General features: G+C 44.0%; 2 protein-coding genes across 10 annotated transcripts in view; one reads left to right on the top strand and one right to left on the bottom strand.

Annotated features, from left to right (window-relative positions):
• The window catches only part of PMEL (premelanosome protein), a 34,837-nt gene that overhangs the window by 15,106 nt on the left and 312 nt on the right, over positions 1-19,419 (bottom strand). For 4 of the 9 annotated variants that reach the window (XM_072842763.1, XM_072842759.1, XM_072842762.1 and 1 more), the window contains exons 2-5: positions 19,022-19,123; positions 18,582-18,631; positions 1,047-1,365; positions 736-808 (exon numbers count right to left, since the gene is read on the bottom strand). Coding sequence is in view for 4 of the 9 variants with exons in the window: in XM_072842756.1 (XP_072698857.1) it covers positions 736-808; positions 1,047-1,280 (307 nt within the window). In the remaining 5 variants the exon portion in view is untranslated. Of the gene's footprint in view, positions 1-735; positions 1,366-18,581; positions 18,632-19,021; positions 19,124-19,419 lie in introns of all 9 variants that reach the window. The other 5 variants (XM_072842754.1, XM_072842755.1, XM_072842760.1 and 2 more) reach the window with 4 other exon arrangements.
• RAB5B (RAB5B, member RAS oncogene family) lies at positions 8-17,848 on the top strand. The gene is made up of 6 exons (XM_072842785.1): positions 8-132; positions 12,351-12,613; positions 13,722-13,873; positions 14,143-14,265; positions 14,793-14,886; positions 15,216-17,848. The coding sequence occupies exons 2-6, from the start codon at positions 12,451-12,453 to the stop codon at positions 15,329-15,331; spliced, it is 648 nt and encodes a 215-aa protein (XP_072698886.1). The 5' UTR covers positions 8-132; positions 12,351-12,450; the 3' UTR covers positions 15,332-17,848.

Genomic DNA, 19,419 nt, shown 5'->3' on the forward strand with positions numbered 1-19,419 from the left:
GCTACTGGCTGGGGCGCTGGGGCCCCCGCCCCAGGACGAGGAGGAGGAGGAGGGGCAGGAGGGTTTGGTTGAGCTGCAGCTGTTTGTCTGTTCGACACAGGCTTGGGCCCGGCGGGGGAGACGGAGCCCCAGGTACCGGGCTGCTGGCGCCCACGGGGCAGGGGCGGAGACGCTCGGGAGAGGAGAGCGCCCCGGCCTGCGAGCCGGCGCGGGGCCGGGCCTCAGCGAGGGGTCAGAGCGGCCCCGGGAGAGGGGAGCAGGGGGCCGGGCCCGCAGGCCTAGTGGGGGCGCTGAGGAGGGGGCCGGGCCGGCTGGGAGCCCGGCGTTGGCGGGGCCGGGAGGCGGCCGGGCGGGCCGGGGCCGGGCTGTGGGAGCGCAGGGCAGGCCGCACGCAGCGGCGCCGAGGAGGGAGGAGCCGGGGCAGAGGGCCGGGCCGCGGGGGAGGTAAGCCCGTTTGCCGGGAGTTGAGGAGGGGTCAGTGCCGACGCCCGGGCGGCGAGGGGAGCCGGGGCCGGGGCTCCCGCAGTGTCTACCGGGAAGGGCCTTAGCAGGCTTCCTAGTCGGGGAAGGGGCATCCTCTTCAGGGAGAGGGGTTGTTATGAAAAGAACTAGGGTGCCCCCGAGTTGAGCCGAGGGGATCTGGGTGCGCTGAGGGAGAAGCGAGGCCAAAGAGGGAAGCCTCACTAGCCTAGAAGACGAGGGAGTTGCAGAAGTGGCTGCAGGGCCCGATCTCACCTGCGGGAGCTCCTGGGAATGCTCGGGTGGGCCGGCGGATCTGGGTCTTGGGGGGACCTGCTCCTTGTTCCTCCTAGGATTGAGATGTGGTGACCCGAAGTTTTGGGGTGCTCCCGGGGAAAACAAAAGTTAAAGATTTTGTGCGTGCGGCTGTTGGCCGTTACAAACTCAGCTCCTCCACGCTCCCTTGGCCCTAACGGGTGTGGGGTGAGTCCGTGTCTCGTTACCAGCCTCAGTTGGGTGAGGGTGCAGCACTGAGGAAGAGCCCAGAAGCTGGATGGGGCGGGGGTGCCTCTTTCTTTCTCACTTACTCTCGTCTTTGGTGGATGCTGCATCTCTGAGGGGATCAGGGACTTTATTCTCCACACTTGAAAGGGGCTTAGAGATCCCCAGCAACCAGGAGATCTTCTGACCATACTTGGTGAAACTTTTGTGGGACTTAGACGTGGGTATTTCCCAGGCAGGTAATGGTTAGGTGGAACCAAGCTGGAAATAGGAGGTGATATCACTGAGGAAGAGATTTGAGGAAGAGTGAGAAATTCCATTCCAGAAGGTTGGCATCACCCCTGTTCTTTGTCTACTTCTTCAGGAGCCCAGGTTTCTGTGCTATTAGAAAGTTGGGTCAAATGCCTGAACAGTGAGGCAGGCATTTGAGGAAGGAAATAAGTAGAGAAAAAGAAGATGGATTACTAAGGCCCGGGGGTCTCCCCTCCCCCGCATATTTTTAATGGTCAACTGACCTCCTTAGTCCCCCATAGATTAGAGTTGATTGGATTTTCCCTTATTATACTTCCTTCTTTTTCCCTTTCATTCAAATGTGTTTTATAACTACATTTCTTCTTAATTATAAAAGTAATATGTACATATTTTTAAATATTCAGGCTGTGCAGAAGCGTGAGAAGTATATATCTTCCCACACATACCTCACTCATTTTATTTCATCCAGGAAGGTCAGAGATACAGCAGATCAGACTAATCTCACTTTTCTTTGAGGGATGTGCCGCCAAAGGCAATTCTGTTTTCACCTTCCCACCAAACTCTAGTCTCATTCTGTCCAGTTTTCCCTTCTGGAATGATACTCTGTTATTTATTGTTGTCCTTTCACAGCACATTTTGTCTTCCTATATCAAATTCAGACAAGCAGAGAGGTATACTCTGGATTTTCCCTCACCTTCTTAAAACCACACAGAGTGCTGCCACCACCACCACCCCTACCCCGCCCCCCTTCGCATTGGGCATCTTAGGAAATGCCCAAATAGATGGCCAATACTTTTTTCTCTTTTATGGGCAGGAAAGAAACATTAAATGAATTATTTGTTTGGGAGAATTACTGGCATCTCTGCTAAAGTGAGGAATTTGAGACCTCTACCTTCTGGTTCATGGTCTTGCATGTTCAGATTATATGACTGTCCTTTCATTAACCTAAAAGAAGATGATGATTCTCCTATGAGGCCTCTGTAACTGTCTTTCTGTAGTGATGTGAGAAGGTCTCAAGTTTCTCTGGATTTGAAATTGTGTTCCTCTAAACCTCTGGACAGTTGAGACATTTCATTCTACCACCTTATTAATTGAATTTGTCCTTACTGGCTTAGAAGCCTCTAGTGTGCCCAGCCTTTGTACAGTGCCTTCAGAAACTTGGATTATGTACCCCAAGGAGTTTTTATTTTCCTTCTGCGAAATAAGCCCTAGAGAAAATTGTGTGTGTGTGCGCACTATCAACCAACCTCTCTGTAGGCTTTGCCATCCATATTCTACATCCTGGTGGTATACCTGTTTCTTTCTTCTATACATTTGCTTTTGTTTTTTCAAGCTTCCTTTTTTTTTTTTTCTAAGTAGGCTCCATGCCCAGCAAAGTTTGAACTCACAACCTTGAGATCAAGACCTGAGCCAAGATCAAGAGTCAGACTTTTAACCTACTGAGCCACCCAGGTGCCCCTCCACCTTCCTCTTAATCAGAGTCTACCTTCAAGAAACAATCTAACACAGATCTAGAGTTACAAACTATATTTGGAGAAGAGAGCTTTCCCTTTGTTCTTCAAGTCACACTTCATTACAAGTCATACCTTCTAACTCTTAGTTTGCCCAAGAGCAAGGATTGCTTTTCTATGGTTTGCTTGTTTTGTGTGCACTGATACGAATTTGACTTCTGAGGAGGCATAGGGCAGGAGAAGCAAGTAGATAGGCTGCTCCCTAATCCTAAAGCATTTCAGATTGGAAAGTAACTGAAATGTTAGACAATAAACTTAAAATAAGGAAATGCAAAGCCCTCTAGGAGGGATACGTTAAAACCCTACACAATACACTCCCACTTCCCAAGAGTGTTTTAGGAAAGATTTAGTCATTGAACAGTAACTGAGCTGAGTAAGGAGCCAACCAGGTGAGCAAAGTGTATGCAGATTTCTGGGCCAGGTTGTGGCTGTGGTTTAGGGGCAGTGGCTACCTTTTCAGAATGTCCTCTAGCTCTAATGGTTTGGGGTTTTTTAACTCGTGTTTCTCAAGTTCAGGAATTAATAGAGATAATGACCCAAAGTTTTTGAGCAATTAACATTAACTGAAAACTCAGGAACTTTGTTTTAAGCTACAGTTACTTCAGTGTTAGGGTGGGAGGGCCGCATATTGGGTGTGATTAGGCCATCTGAGCATAGTAACGGGTGACAGGAAAAGCAGTTAGCCCATGTGAGTTGCAACAGTACTTTGTGGGCTGGATCCCAAGGGGGCCCTCCATCCAAGGGAGATCACAGGCCAAGGAGAGAGAGTTGGTTTTCTGGGGACAATTAAAAACATTCCCAAATGGAACTAAATAAGCTATCCAGTTGACACAAAAAGGGAAGAATAGATGGAGGGAAGCAGAACTGCTTTAGCCTTAATTAACTTAAGGAGCATTTAATGAATACCTCCTAGGGACCAGGCATTGTGTTGTGCTCTGGAGAGTCAAAATAACATAAAAAATAGTCACACTTCTTGAGAAGTTCATAGTTCAGCAGAACAGACATTTAATGTAATAAATGCTGTGATAGAAATACTATCTTAATACTGTGGGACCCCAGGGGAAGCAGTGATGAATTCTGCTGGGGTGAGAGGGTAGTTAGTGAGGAAGGGCATTCCAGTCCTTTCTAGGTCAATAATTAAAAGTTTGTACCACCATGCTGATAAGAGATAAGCATGCTTTTTACCTCTTGGGGAAATATAAGGGAGAGAGTGGGGAGAAGTGGAAGGACTCACTCATTTAAGACTGTGACTCATTAGTTAATATTGGATCAACATAATGAAAGACCTGAACCAAGTAGTAGAACTCTCAGTTCAAGATTTTAGTAATTTGAGGTCTAAATGAAATTGAGAGTTGAAGGTATTTACTAGCTTTTGCCCTGTCTTCCCTAATCAGTAAATCTCTTAGGCTAGTCCCAAGGTCCACAGACCCCTGTAAAAGTTACCACTCTTCCCTATCCTCTTCCATGAAATTATTTCCATTTCAGCCATCTTGGCAAGGTTTGGTCAAGACACGAGAGAAGCCCAGTAATGAGCAAGTTCTTCTGTTAGAAGAATATGGAACTGGATTCCAGTTCTTAGGGAAGGCCTGGGTCTAGCTACCTTGTTTATAGTCCCTAAAGAAGTACTTATCTAAACTGAATAGAGGTAGAAACTGTCCACTCTAAACTTGTTTCTGTCCTGGTGCCCTCTTCAGAGTTCAATTCAGAGTTAGCATTTCCTGCTTAAGAGGTATAGTGGTATATTATTAGCAAGAGTATATGACTAGGAGTACTTGCTAAAAGGAGATTTAGCTGTCTGTATGATAACACCTGGCTGGTTGATTAATATTATTTGTAATAGCTGTATATATGGTAATACCTGGCAAGTTGATTAATATTATGTGCCTCAGTTTCCTTCTCTGTAAAATAAATACAGAGACTGGACTAGACCAAGACCACCTCTTATCTGGGAAACTGACCTTATGAGGCTGGCATTTGGGTGTGGGCTAGATTCCAGTGGCTATATATCTGGAAGTTAGTCTCTGTTAATAGGTAATAGACTTCTAAAGGCTTCATAATGTGGTTGGCATAGAGATTCAAAGATACTAAGTAGAAGGGGCCTGAAGAATAGTCATGCTCTAGCTGGGACCAGCAAGCTAAGAAACCTTTCCTATTCATACTTTCCTGAGCTGCTGGGCAGCATGCTAGCACTGGGGAGGTGGGCTAGTGCTATGGTCAACCCTCAATCCTCCCTAGTTAATGGTCATTTGATAAACAATTTTTTTGTGGAGCTGCACTTCTAAGGGAAGTTAAATCTGATGTTTTTTCCTCTCCCAAACTGAAGGGGTTGAAGGGAAGAATAACTTCCTTGTCTTCCCTTTGCATCAGGTTTGAAGGTAATCATCACACCATTTGGCTCGGCTGTGGTTTATTTTTCGTCCTTTTTTTTTTTTTTTTAAGATTTATTTATTCATGAGAGACACACACAGAAAGGCAGAGACCAGACAGAGGGAGAAGCAGGCTCCCTGCAGGGAGCCCAATGTGGGACTCAGTCCCAGGACCCTGGGATCATGACCTGAGCCGAAGACCAGTGCTCAACCATTGAGCCACCCAGGCATCCCTATTTTTTGTCTTTGAGTGAATCGTTTTGCCTATTGTCAACTCTTAGCAAAAAAATAAAAACAAAAAGCCCAACTAAAACTATTTGAGTTTTATGTATATTATTTCACTTCTGTGCCCCTGATCTTTTGAGAGTCTAGCTATTGCATTAAAAAAATGGTACCCTTATATACATGTTGGTATTAAAGATCAAGGCACACAGCAGCCCCGGTAGCTTAGCGGTTTAGCACCGCCTTCAGCCCAGGGCATGATCCTGGAGACCTGGGATCGAGTCCCACGTCGGGCTCCCTGCATGGAGCCTGCTTCTCCCTCTGCCTGTGTCTACCCCTCTCTCTCTGTCTCTAATAAATAAATAAAAAATCTTAAAAAAAAAAATAAAGATCAAGGCACAGTGATGGGCAGCCCAGCAATTATTGTGAACAGGGAAGGTAAGACATGTTATTGAGGTGACACATTGGGGTAGGAGGTAGTTTTTTTCCAACCCAGTAGTTCCTAATCTGTGACAATCCAAGGGTTTTGCAGCGTGAATGTGTCTGTGACTTTTTCCTATCTCCACATTTCCCCTACTCCCTACTGTTTTCCCAGGCCTAGAGCCATGTGTCTGCCTATGAGAATTCAGTCCATTTTAACTCCCATATTTTCTTATTGTAAAATAGTAACAATGAGGCTTCATGTTCTGCCCCTTGCATCACACACTTTGAAATAGATGAAAATGTGAACAAAAAATTGGGGCGCCTGGCTGTTCAGTGGGTAGAGCATGTGAGTCTTGATCTCAGGGTTTTAAGTTCACGCCCTACCTTGATAGAGCTTACTTAAAAAAAAAAAGTGAGCCAATAAGTCAAAGTATCTAGTAACTTTTCCTGTTGTATCTTAAGAGTATAGCATATGTATGTCACTTAAAGGAAACTTGATCAGCTTATCATCTGTAGCTTTTTTTCTAGTAGTGTCATCTGTTTTCTAAAGTGTAGAGTTATGATGGCCTATCTTTTGTTATGAAGCAATGTATATGAAGTGCAACATAAATATGCTTTTAAAAATAATTCCTCACAGATTCTGAGAAACTCTAACAGAAAGATTTCTTAAGTGTATCCAGAACTTTGGAATTGAATTAAAATCCTGCTCTCTACTTTTTCCTTCTCCCCTCACTCCCCACAGATCCTCATAATAATGTAGCTTAGGCTCAGAAAGGCGCAAAGGGAGTGAGTAGCCTAAGATCACAGTGAGTTACAGCTGGCAAAGCAGAGAATAAAACTCAACTTTCCTTGATTCCAAAGCCTGTACCAACACCACACGGGAGTGCCCCTGTCTGGTTTGGCTTCCCATGTTTATAATTGCATCATAACTTTAGTAGCAGGGTTGAAGAATCCTCTGACCCCTGGAGAGCTATATTCAGCCCTCAGCTTAATTTCATCTAGAAGTGCTATAATAGTAACCATAGGCTATAGGCTGCTGGCCTAGACTTCCTCCCATCCTTATTAACCCATCTTTCATTGTCTAGGCCTCTCTAAAGCAGTTTTTTAAACTTTTTTTTTAACATAACTTCGTAACAAAACTTAGTATAAGTCACTGTGTGTACATTAAGTGAAACATTTACACAAGATGATTCTTATTCTTTGCAAAACATTTATTTTTTATTCTTTTTTTTTTTACTTTAAATATGCTGATCATGATCCACCAAGTAATTTCAAAGTCATTGTTGGTTTACAACTCACAGTTTGAGAATGAAGAACTAAAGAACTGTGACTAGTGGTTAAGAACCTAATTAAGGGGCGCCTGGGTGGCTCAGTTAGTCAAGCATCTGACTCTTTTTTTTTTTTTTTAAGACAAGGTCTTTTTTTTTTTTTTTAAGATTTTATTCATAGACAGAGAGAGACAGAGACAGAGAGAGAAGCAGGCTCCATGCAGGGAGCCCAATGTGGGACTCTATCCCAGGTCTCCAGGATCACACCCCAGGCTGCAGGCGGCGCCAAACCACTGCGCCACCAGTGCTGCCCAAGCATCTGACTCTTGATTTCAGCTCAGGTCATGATCTCAGTGTCGTCTGTGTTGGGCTCCACACTCAGTGGGAAGGAAGTTTGCTTGAGATTCTCATTCTGCTCCTCCCCCCTGCTCTCATGCATGCCCACTCTCAAATAAATAAATAAATCTTAAAAATACTGTTTTTCATTTATTTGAGAGAGTGGAAGAGTACAAGCAGGGGGAGTGACAGGCAGAGACAGAGGGAGAAGCAGGCTCCCTGCTGAACAGAGAGCCCGATTTGGGGCTCCATTCCAGGATCCTGGGATCAGTGACCTAAGCTGAAGGCAGATGCTCAACTGACTGAGCCACCCAGGTGCCCCTAAATAACTGATTCTTATAGTACTGGTTCCCAGAATTTAGGATTTTATGGCCCAACTAATTTTTTTAAGATTGATTGTTTATTTTATTCATTTATTTATTTATCTATTTATCTATTTATTTATTTAATTTATTTATTTATTTATTTTATTTATGAGCAAGAGAGCAAGCACAAGTGGGGGAGGGGCAGAGGAGGATGGAGAAGCCGACTTTGCAGGCTCCATCCCAGGACCCTGGGATCATGACCTGAGCTGAAGTCAGCTGCTTAACTGACAGCCATCCAGGCATCCCTGGACCAACTAATTTAAGTTTGAGGGTTTTCGTTTTCCCATATATGGGTATTTAGAAAGCCATTAGTTTTTCAAATCATTAATTATTTAGAAAGCTTTTAGGGATCCCTGGGTGGTGCAGCGGTTTGGTGCCTGCCTTTGGCCCAGGGTGCGATCCTGGAGACCTGGGATCGAGTCCCACGTCGGGCTCCCGGTGCATGGAGCCTGCTTCTCCCTCTGCCTGTGTCTCAGCTTTTAAATATATTTCCCAAAAAAATTAAAAATGTGTATTTCCTCTTTTTAAAAAAATTGTGTAGAATGAAAAAAATCCAAGTCCTTCACATACCACCCTCCTCAATCCTACTCTCCTCAGAGGTAACCACTGTTAACAGGTGGTTATGTATCCTTCTATACTGTTTTCTTTTTTTTCTATACTTTTTTTTTAATTAATTAGTTTATTTATTTATGATAGTCACACAGAGAGAGAGAGAGAGAGAGAGGCAGAGACACAGGCAGGGGGAGAAGCAGGCTCCATGTACCAGGAGCCCGATGTGGGACTCGATCCCGGGTCTCCAGGATTGCACCCTGGGCCAAAGGCAGGTGCCAAACCGCTGCGCCACCCAGGGATCCCTCTATACTGTTTTCTATGCAGAATTTTGTTTTACAGAAATAGGATCCAACCATATGTTTTGTTCTACAACTTTTTGTAGATTGATTTCTTTATTTTAGAGGGAGAGAGTGGGGGCAGGGTAGAGGGAGAGAATCTCAAGCAGGCTCACACTGAGTTCAGAGCCCAACAAAGGGCTCAATCCCCCAATGAGTCTCAGAGGTTTTTCCATATAATATATATATTTACCTTTGAGATGTAATTGAAACAAAGAAAGTAAGAAGTTAGAAAGCTTATTATTAAGAATATTCTTTTAAATTGGATAAATTTAAAAAATAAATAAATTGGATAAATTAAGGGGCACCTGGGTGGCTCAGTCAGTTGATTGTGGGACTCTTGATCTGAACCCAGGTATTAACATGAGGGTTGTGGGTTTAAGCCTCACATTGGGCTCCACATTCAATGGAGCTTTAAAAAATTTTTTTAAAAATAAATTTAGCTTTATGAAAAACTTGCAATATCATCTTTATTTTTATCATTTCATCATAAATCACTGAAAACTTCACCACAAAATAGCCTATGTATATCTGGATCCTTAGGACTCACTGTCCTGAGGAATATAAAATACCCAGTAAAATCAGAGTAATTTCTTATACTCCTCTGCCTTAATCTAGTCTACTTTGGGACTTTTCTGAATTTTCACTTTTATCTCATTTCCCTGTTAACTTATCTTTACACTTTTGTTTTTCCTGTTTTTTTCTCTACTTCTTATCAAGGCTGCTTTTTAGGAATATATTAGTTAAAATATTGAGATATACTTTTTTTAAAAAGATTTTATTTATTTATTTATTTATTTATTTATTTATTTATTTATTTATTTATTTATTTATGAGAGACACACAGAGAGAGAGAGGCAGACACAGGCAGAGGGAGAAGCAGGCTCCACGCAGGGAGCCCAATGCAGGACTTGATCCCGGGTCTCCAGGATTAGGCCCTGGGTTGAAGGCGGCACTAAACCACTAAGCCACCTGGGCTGCCCAAGATATACTTTAATATATTAAGTTGATCTTTTCTGTGAATCAGGGCCACTAAATAACTTATTTTTTAACACTATGTTAAACACATCTTTTCCCTAATTTTCATTACTACTCTATGAAGTGGGGATTTTTTCCATTTTGTAAAGGTGGAAGCAAGGCTCAGACATTCTCTTGATGTCATTAATGATTAGTAGCTTAATATTCATTGAGTGCTTATTGTTAAATACTTCCATTCATTTCTATTATAATTATCATTTCATAAGAGCTCATAAGGCTATTATCCCATTTTACAGATGAAATGAATGCACAGATTTAGTAACTTCCTCAAAGCTTCAGAGCTAGTAGCACAACTGTAAAATACACCCAGTGAATTGGACTTCACTGTGTTTCCCAGCTTTACTAGAATTGCAGATTGTTACTAGAATCAACCTTTGAGAAAGGAAAGATTCATTTGAACAAAGTACAACCCAAGCAATGCTTAGGTTTTGGACAGAGGTTTTTACATGCTCTGATCATATTAACTCCTTTGGTGGTTCATTTCCCCTCAGAGTCAGAATGATGAAATATAAATTATATTCAGGGTTGGATAATTAGACCTTCAAAGTCTCAACGTCTCTCTGGCTCTTCCTTCACCATCAGCTTTCCAAGCCCCTTGAAAGGTAAAGAAGGTAGCTCAGTTTATTTTCATCAAGTGTTTCCTGCTGGAAAGCTTATCCCTACAGGGTACCTGGGTGGCTCAGTTTGTTAAGTATCTGACTCTTGATTTTAGCTCAGGTCATGATCTCAGGGTCCTGGGATCAAGCCCCATGTCTACCTCCACACTCAGGGCAGAGTCTGCTTAGGATTCTCTCTCTCTCCCTTTTCCTCTGCCTGCCCCACCCCCACTCACGCTATCTCTCTCTAAAATAAAATCTTTAAGACAAACAAAAAAATAAAATAAAAAATAAAAAGACAAACAAACAAACAAAAAACAAGAAAACTTACCCCTACATCATCCTCTGGAGACTCCTACATGTGTTTAGAAGGTACATGCTCTTTCTTTGCCTCTAATTTGGAGGCCTACAGCTGTTAGGCCCATTTAGTGTGGAGGGTAATCCAATCCCTCGACACCAGGAAGACAGCTGCAAGTTGAGAGTAGGCCAAGCCTACCGATTCTTATTCTAATAGATTTTCAGACTTGGAGAGGTAGCAAGACAAAGTGGAAGAGTTGATGCTGAATGTGGTCTGTTGGTTGTCTGTGGTCCTTTTTTTTTTTTTTTTTTAATTATTATTTATTTGTTTCACAGAGCACATAAGCAGGCAGAGGGGGAGGGAGAAACAGGCTCCCCACTGAGCAGAGAGCCCGATGTGGGGCTCAATCCTAGGACCCTGAGATCATAACCTAGGCCAAAGGCAGATGCTTAACTGACTGAGCCAGTCAGGCACTTCTATGGTCTATTTTTCTATTTTCTACTCACCTTTGGCCAGAAACGAGAAAGGACAGCTTTTCTGGCAAATGGACCCTGGTTAGAGATTCAGAAATATCAAGAAGACTGGTTATAAATGAAGGATATGGAACCAGAAGCTACCCCTCTGCTCTTAGGGAGGGGTGACTAATCCCATACCCTTGTAGTGAATCTTCCATTTTGAAAGCTAGAAAAAAAGATGGGAGTGGGGGGAAGAACAGTACCAGGATACTAATGAGCTACTGGGGACTTAGGGCATGTATGGGTGCATCTGGGTGTTCTTCAGGCCAACTAAAAGTTGTTTGGTTTGGGGTGCCTAGATGGCTCAGTTGGTTAAGCATCCAACTCTTGGTTTCAGCTCAGGTCATGATCTTAGGGTTGGGAGATGGAGCCCTGCATCAGACTCTGTGCTGAGCTTGCAGCCTGCTTAAGATCCTCTCTCTCACTCTGCCCCTCCCCACTTCTTGGTTTGCTGTTCTTTGAAGACCTGTGGTGGTGTGGTGCTGGGGGACCTGGGTGGCTTAGTGGGTTGAGTTTCTGGGTTATGGTTTCAGGCTCAGGTCATGATCTCATGGGTTGTAGGATGGAGCCCTACATCCTGCTCCAGGCTCAGCTAAAGTCTGCTTAAAGAGTCCCTCCCGGGATCCCTGGGTGGCTCAGCGGTTTGGCGGCTGCCTTTGGCCCAGGGCGTGATCCTGGAGTCCCCGGGATCGAGTCCCACGTCGGGCTCCCGGCAGGGAGCCTGCTTCTCCCTCCTCTGGTGTCTCTGCCTCTCTCTCTCTATGTCTATCATGAATTATTTTTTTTAATTTATTTATTTATTTATGATAGTCACAGAGAGAGAGAGAGAGAGAGAGAGAGAGGCAGAGACATAGGCAGAGGGAGAAGCAGGCTCCATGCACCGGGAGCCTGACGTGGGATTCGATCCCGGGGACTCCAGGATCACGCCCTGGGCCAAAGGCAGGCGCCAAACCGCTGCACCACCCAGGGATCCCTCTATCATGAATTAAAAAAAAAAAAAAAATGATGAGGAATTAATGGGAAATAAACATATAACAGTTTTCCATCTCTCCATTTCAGCTCCCTTGGCAATTGAGGATTATGTAGTAGGGCAAACTCCACTTCAGATGCAATTCTTATTTTATTGTTTCCCATTCTTGCCACGGAGTGTCAGCTGCCTGGGACCCTCTCAGTGGGATAACCTTTTAATGGTGGATGATTTTAATTGCTAAGTCCTCATAGAAGCAAAGAAATGAAGAGATTTATCTTTTCTCTAAAATTAATTGCAGCTGCAATGTCCCTGTGTTTAATTTTACCTACTTTTTTTCTTGCAGGATTGTTGAAGCCTGAAGTCCCCTCCCCTTCCCCCCTCCCCCCTTTGCCGCTTTGTGGCATCCCCCTCCCTCTACCCTTCCCCATTCTGATAATCTAGCCATGACTAGCAGAAGCACAGCCAGGCCCAATGGGCAGCCCCAGGCCAGCAAAATATGCCAGTTCAAATTGGTCCTGCTGGGTGAATCTGCAGTGGGGAAGTCTAGCCTGGTATTACGTTTTGTCAAAGGGCAGTTTCATGAGTACCAGGAGAGCACCATTGGAGGTGAGTACCTCAGGGAAAGAAGAGGGTCAATGATTAGTGAGGCTTTTGAAGGGAGATCGAGGGATCTGACTGTGTAGCTGGCCTTTTTAAGCTCCTTGGAATGGAAATCCTTTATAAAACTGGAAAAAAAAAAAAAGTCCATAATGCCAAAAAGTAGTTATATGCTTGTCCCCTTGCTTCCTAGAAGAAAATTAGGATGACCTTGGCACACCAAGGTCACTTAATTTTTTAAAGCCCAGTTTGTCTTCTGCCTCCCACTTCTCTCTTAATCCAATTGAAGTTCAGTTGAGTGTCATCTAGAACAGGGTTGGCTTGGAGCAGTGATTCATAATCAGAAATGAACATCAGAATCTCTTGGGGAACATTTTCATCCTGTCATGCTTAGGCCCTATCCTAGATCTACTGATTAGCATTGGAACTAGAGTAAGGGTGGGGAGATAGAGACCTATACGTTTGGAAAAGCTTAGATGATTCGGATGTACATACCTGGTAAAAGAGAGGCTGGAACTAAATACAAAAGATAAAAGGTATGTGCCTTTTCCACCTTTGCTACCATCTCCCTTCTACTCCCAAAACAGGGTGCTAGTTAGTAAAAGACCTTTTATGAGAACTCCCATGTTACTCCTTTCCCGCTTTTACTAGTTACCTTGGAAATGTGGTGTTTTTGACCAGCAGAAGATTATATAAAAAAGTAACAGCCAAATAATACTGATAATAGTGTGATCTGCCATCAGGCTTTAAAATCTTCTATTTATTGATGTAACCTTTACCTGAAGCTTATTTTCTGTCATCATCTTGTATTCCCCTATTTTGGTTAGAAGAAAGATGACTGGTATACATGTCAATTCTCTCTAACCTTCATAATTTACGTGCCCCCATTCCTTAGATAGAGAAACTTCTGGCAGGAAGGATTTAGTCAAGGGCAATCTTAACCCTAGTTCTAGGGCCTGTCTATACATAAGGAGGAGAATGCGAAACCTTTTCCTTAGCTCAATGACCTGGGTGGTGACTGTGCTTAGACTGAGAATGGAGATATTGTGAAGGGGGCTGGGATTTTCTCATTGATCCTCCCACTTACAATTTCTTCCCCTCACTCTCTCATCCATAGCGGCCTTCCTCACCCAGTCTGTTTGTCTAGATGACACAACAGTCAAGTTTGAGATCTGGGACACAGCTGGGCAGGAGCGATACCATAGCTTGGCCCCCATGTACTACAGGGGTGCCCAAGCTGCCATTGTGGTTTATGACATTACTAATCAGGTAAGTGGGCTGAGAAGATTCTCTTGCTTATTATTTATAGGAATTAAATTAGGTGGGGAAGAGAAAACTTGTTCTTGAAATAGCAAAATAAGACTACAAATCATACTTCTAAGTTCTGGTAAGACTGAGGTAATAAATTATCAGACATGGATGCTTTCAGTGAGGGAAGGCTGCCTAGGAGAGGTGAGTTTTGAGACTAGGTTTTGAAGGTGATGGGCTTGGATTGGCAGTCATTCTGGCCAACCTTTCTCTTCCTTATGTTTTCCTAGGAAACCTTCGCTCGAGCAAAGACCTGGGTAAAGGAACTACAGCGACAGGCCAGTCCTAGCATCGTTATTGCCCTGGCGGGGAACAAAGCTGATCTGGCCAATAAGCGCATGGTGGAGTATGAAGTAAGATGGCCCGTAGAGTCCCTCTCTAACACACTCCTTCTGTGCTTGGGACCTTTTTTCCCTCCAACCTGCCCTCTCTGAAAACCTCATCTGAGGACATTCGTCATCTCATTCCCCAGTTCCACACCAAGTCAAATACAGCAACACTGGGACCCTGATGATAGCCAGGGCATTTTAGAGGAGACACAAGAAAATTTCAGAGCAGAGGGGCAGGGAAATACCAGCTATGGGGGTACCAACATGAAAACAGGAAAGAGGGAGCAGTAGAATTTGACTTAAGGGACTATTCAAGTGTCACAACCTAAATGCCCCCAACCAGCTTACCTTCTCCCTCATAATTAAGATTCCTGCTTGTTGGATTAAGCTGTCTAGACCATGAGTTATGCTTGAGGGAGTTGTTACCAAAATATCGGTCCAGGGCCAGGTGGCTCAGAGCCTTTCCATTCCTTGTTCCTACCCTACCAAATCCTACCCAATTCCTTGTTCCTACCCTACATTCTGAGTACCAATACATCCACCCCTTGTAGGAGGCCCAGGCGTATGCAGATGACAACAGCTTATTGTTTATGGAGACTTCAGCCAAGACAGCTATGAACGTGAACGATCTCTTCCTGGCTATAGGTAAGGTTAGAGCAGCCTGGGGTCCTCCTATCCTTTTCCTGTGCCTCTAGATAAGATCACTAACCCAAATCATAAAGGTAGAGGGGAATGTCTCCTCTTGTAAAAAATTTTAGGTATGGAAATATCTTAACTTTCCATTACGACCTCAGTCCTTTGGCTGCAGCTTTACCCCTCATCTTCCATGTAGTTAACAGTTAACCTTTCCCTCTTCACAACATTCTTTTAATCTCTCACATTTCCCCTTTCCCTATCTCTACCCCACCCATAGTCCTTTGGAGGGATGACTAAAATCTACCATACTTTTTTTCCCTTCTCTTTTTTATCTCTAGCTAAGAAGTTGCCAAAGAGTGAACCCCAGAATCTGGGGGGTGCAGCAGGCCGAAGCCGGGGTGTGGATCTCCATGAGCAGTCCCAGCAGAACAAGAGCCAGTGTTGTAGCAACTGAGGGGGTGGCTAGCAGCAAACAATTATGGAGCTAGCACGAGAGCTAAGAAATAACCTCCATCCCCACCCCTCAGCACACAGCCCCTATGGTAACAGCACACTGAGCCCTGGCTCCCAAGGGCTGCCTCCTGACAGCTCCATCATGGCACTTTTTAACGCTTCAGCAACCAACACCAGGCAGCTGTTGCCACTGGCCTCCTACCCCTACTCGGGTTTGGGGGTCAGATCCCCCAGGACTTACCTTCCAAAACAAACTTTCTTCACTTTGTATTATAGGTGCAAGACAGTGACCTACTTATCTTTCCTCCTCCTCCTCCTCATTTTTTTCAGAAAACATTTTTTGTCTCCTGCCCCTTCCCCTTCTGCTTTTGGTCAATCCCTGTTCTTGATCCCCTTTTCCTCCTCTCCCCAGGATGGAGAAGGTGGTGAACCCAGGAACTGAGGAAGGATGTTTCCAGTTCAGTCACATTAAGGGCCCTGGGGCGGGGAAGGGGAGTAAGCCTCAGAGCAGGAGGGAGTAAGGAAACAGTTCCTTTTTGTTTCTATTTGGTTGGAGTCTCTCATATTTGAAAACACTGCAGCCTCCATGAGTTGGCCTTGTGGAGGGTGTTTCCAGGTAGAGGTGAGAATGGGAAGGCAAACTCTTGGGTACCAGGTAGGAGTTGTTGTTGGCTAAATGGGCAGAGGTGGAGGAGGTGGAGATGCAGTGTACCTATGGCTCTGGAACTGTTCCAAGGCCTAATATCCCCCTCACCCAGCCTCGGTAGCTCCTCCCCCATAGTGGGGGAGACTCTGGACCCCAGAGTCCTCCAAAGAATCTTCACTGGTTGCCTGCATCTTTGGCTCTGCTGTGATCTAATTAGAGGAGGGACCAGTTTCTGATACCCATCCTCTGATTTATACATATGCATTTTTTTTTTCCTCTGGCCTTTAGATGGCCTCAGCCCCAGCCACTCTATTCCCCTGCAGTTTGCACTTTAATTGGTGGTAGTTCAGTTGGGATACTTGTTTTATGGGGGTTTTGATTGATTTACCTGCCCTCTCACCTTTTTAATTAAATGAAAGCCAAGGTAGTATATATATGAGGTTTTGGGAGGGGCTAAGAGAACAGAACCAGTGGCAGCTACTCAAGCCCAGTCTCCGCTGCTTGCTTCCTCCAACTCTGATTCTTAACCTATATTCTTGCCAACCTAGCTCTCAAGAGTATAGGTTTGCCTTTCCTGGGGAATTAACTGAGCAACTGGAGATAGGATAGCCTAGGCCATGTATGGGAGTAAAGAGGGGTCAGGAAAGAGAGAGGAGTTTTCTCTCCTTTCCTAAGGTTCACATTCAATTTGATCTACCCATTACCATGTCTTTTCTACTTCCCTGTAAATAGATATGATCTTTATTCCCACTGTACAGTCTGTTCTGTCCTCCACCTCCCATCAGGCCCTAGATCTTTTCTCCTTTGTTAGTACCTTCGGTTTAGTTCCTCCATCCTTATCCTCAGACCCACCCCCAGCCAGTGGTTTAATCCACATACCACTAAAGGCTAATACCACAGAGGCCTACTTGTGGCTCCCTCATATGGTAACACCTGTTCCTGTGGACAGGAAACAACAGCTGACACTGAAGGTCCATCACAACTGTCTCACATTACCCGAGGACACATCCCTCATCAGGTATTTTAGGATGTCTCTGAGAGCCATCAAGGCAAGAGAGAACTCTAAACTCCTTCTTGGTTCCAGCCCAGAGTTTGGGGAAAATTGGAGGAAGAAGTAAGATAGGAAAAGTCATGGTGACCTAGGATTGGAACCTTTCTGCCCTTTGGTTTACAGACTGCCTTCTGTCCCAGAGCAGCTGAGAGATCCTTGGAGCTGAGACTCTGAAGGACCCAGCTTAGGTTCTTCCACTTAGGACTCATTTCCCTTTCTTTTCCAGGGGCAGCCTTAGTTCCCGTGGCCCTGAAACACACATATATTTTCCCCTTCCTTTCCCAGCACCCACCAGCCCCACAAAGCACCCAGTGCATCCTTATAAGTGGAAGAACTAAGATAGCGCTCTTAAATTCCTTAGAAATGAAGTTTTTTTGTTTTGTTTTTGTTTTTGTTTTTCTCAGTATCTTTCCCCATGGAACAGGAGTGAAAGTATTTCATTGCCTTGGGGCTGGGAAAGCATTTCTCCAGCCTTCTTCTCCCCTCCCCAGCCCCCTTAGGAACAGGATTGGCCTCAGCTTCTGGGCCTATCTGCTGCCTTCCTTCGATTTCCTACCAGCTCTTTTGCTTTCCTTTGAGCTCTCTCGGGCTTGGGGATCTTAGTTTTTATTTCCCAGCTCTTCTTCCTCTTTTTTTTTTTTTTTTTCTTCTGATCAGTTTTTTTTTAGGGGGGGTGTCCTTTTTTTTCTTCTAAGAAAGCATTTGCCTTTTTCCCCTTTTCTTCCTCTCCCAACGTAACAATCGTGGTAACAGAATGCGACTGCTGATTTACCGATGTATTTAATGTAAGTAAAAAAGGAAAAAAAAAAAAGAAAAAAAAAGTGTATTGGAGTGTTGCTTTTTTCTTTCTTTTTCTTTTTTTTTCCTTTTTTCCTTTATTTTTATTTTTATTTTTTTTTTTGCTATTTTGTCTGATACAAGAAATTTGGATGTTTTATTGAGTCAGAAACAAACCCTTTCCTACATCTTGGGTATCTCCTTATTCCCTTTAATCTTTTCTTCAATAATGAGATAGCCCACTTTGGAAAATATTCCCTTTAATGCCATTAAACTCCTATTCCCAGGCCACTACAGAGCTCATCAAATCCGACCTAGCTTATTTTTGTAGACCTCTTTAACAGAATATATATTGGCGGGGTGAGGGGTGGGGGTGTGGGGGTCAATGGATCTCTGGGCAGACAACTGATGAGACTGGAGGGGGAGGTGGTATTTGTGAATCCTTTGAAGTATTATGTTGAAGTTTATATGCATTTCTTCAGGGAAGGGGTACATTGCCTTGTTAGTATCTCAGAGGGGTCTGTGACCTAAAGAAGGTTAAAGAAATCATTAAATTTGTGTTTTTAATTGATCATGTGGTTTCTACCCCAACAGGAAGATTTCTCCTAGATCTGCTCTTGTTTGCTACTGTACTTGAAGCCCCTCAGTCCATCACAGTCTAAGCGGAGGTGGATGGGGGAGAATGATACAGAGAAAGATTGGGTATGGTTGCAAAAGCACAGGAAAGAGGACTGGTGCCACACAGAGCTGGCATTGCAGTCCCATCTACCGACTTACCAACTGTGGCCTTGATCGAGTTATTTAGCTGCTCTCTGCCTCAGCTTTTTCTGTAAAATGAAGAAAAGTTGAGATTTAAAGGTCAATTATGTAAAGTATGTGTGGGGCACACAAGGTCACACTGTTATTAGGAAGAAGTTTTATTCTGTGGCTTCAGAAAGTCCCTAACTGATTTCTCTGTATCCCTGGGCTGTGAGCCGATTTTTCAAGACTGGAAGGATAGATTGGGCATCACAGCTCTCGAATGATTTAATTGAACACAGCCGAGTTGGAAATCTTTCTCTTTCCAAAAACCTCTAGGTGAAAATCACCTTTTCCCTGTCAGTTCCCCTTTCCTTCTGTCTCTTAGTATTTCCCCTTAAGTTTCCTTGATTCCTGGCAAAAGCTCTAGTTCATTTTAGGAGACCAGAAAGGGAGAGGAAATGATCTTCCAAAATTACCACTGAGTAAGGTTGTAGTTCAAGCTTCTGAGCTCCAGAGGGCAGTGTGGATACGTTTGCCCCAGGTTCACAGCCGGCCAATGACAAAATGAATTTTCAGTCCTGCACCAAAGGATAAAGGATAATTGCAAACATCTTCTTAGTGACTCTCTGAGATAATGAGCGATTATAATCTTCCTACTTTGGGGTTGTTCAATGTTATTGCTCTCGTCATGACCAATTATTTTTTCAATTGCCTTAACTAAGAAAAAAATGGTTATATTGTTGGTTCCATGATTTGGGAAGAAAATCGACAAGTCCAAGGGATCTCGAAGTCTTTGAACCACTTATTTAGGCTTCATTTCTCCTCTTGCTGGATGTAAGAGAATTGAGCGCTTGACCTTGTTTTCGCCAAAAGA

The sequence above is a fragment of the Canis lupus genome, chromosome 11 (assembly GCF_048164855.1).
Source record: "Canis lupus baileyi chromosome 11, mCanLup2.hap1, whole genome shotgun sequence".
In the NCBI taxonomy this organism is placed as follows: Eukaryota; Metazoa; Chordata; class Mammalia; order Carnivora; family Canidae; genus Canis; species Canis lupus.

What these genes read in the sequence shown, in the direction of transcription:
- RAB5B (XM_072842785.1), top strand. Translation starts at nt 12,451, where the DNA reads ATGACTAGCAGAAGCACAGCCAGGCCCAATGGGCAGCCCCAGGCCAGC. An exon ending in CCAGGAGAGCACCATTGGAG is followed by an intron (nt 12,614 to 13,721) that starts GTGAGTACCTCA and finishes TCTCATCCATAG; the next exon opens with CGGCCTTCCTCACCCAGTCT. An exon ending in TTTATGACATTACTAATCAG is followed by an intron (nt 13,874 to 14,142) that starts GTAAGTGGGCTG and finishes ATGTTTTCCTAG; the next exon opens with GAAACCTTCGCTCGAGCAAA.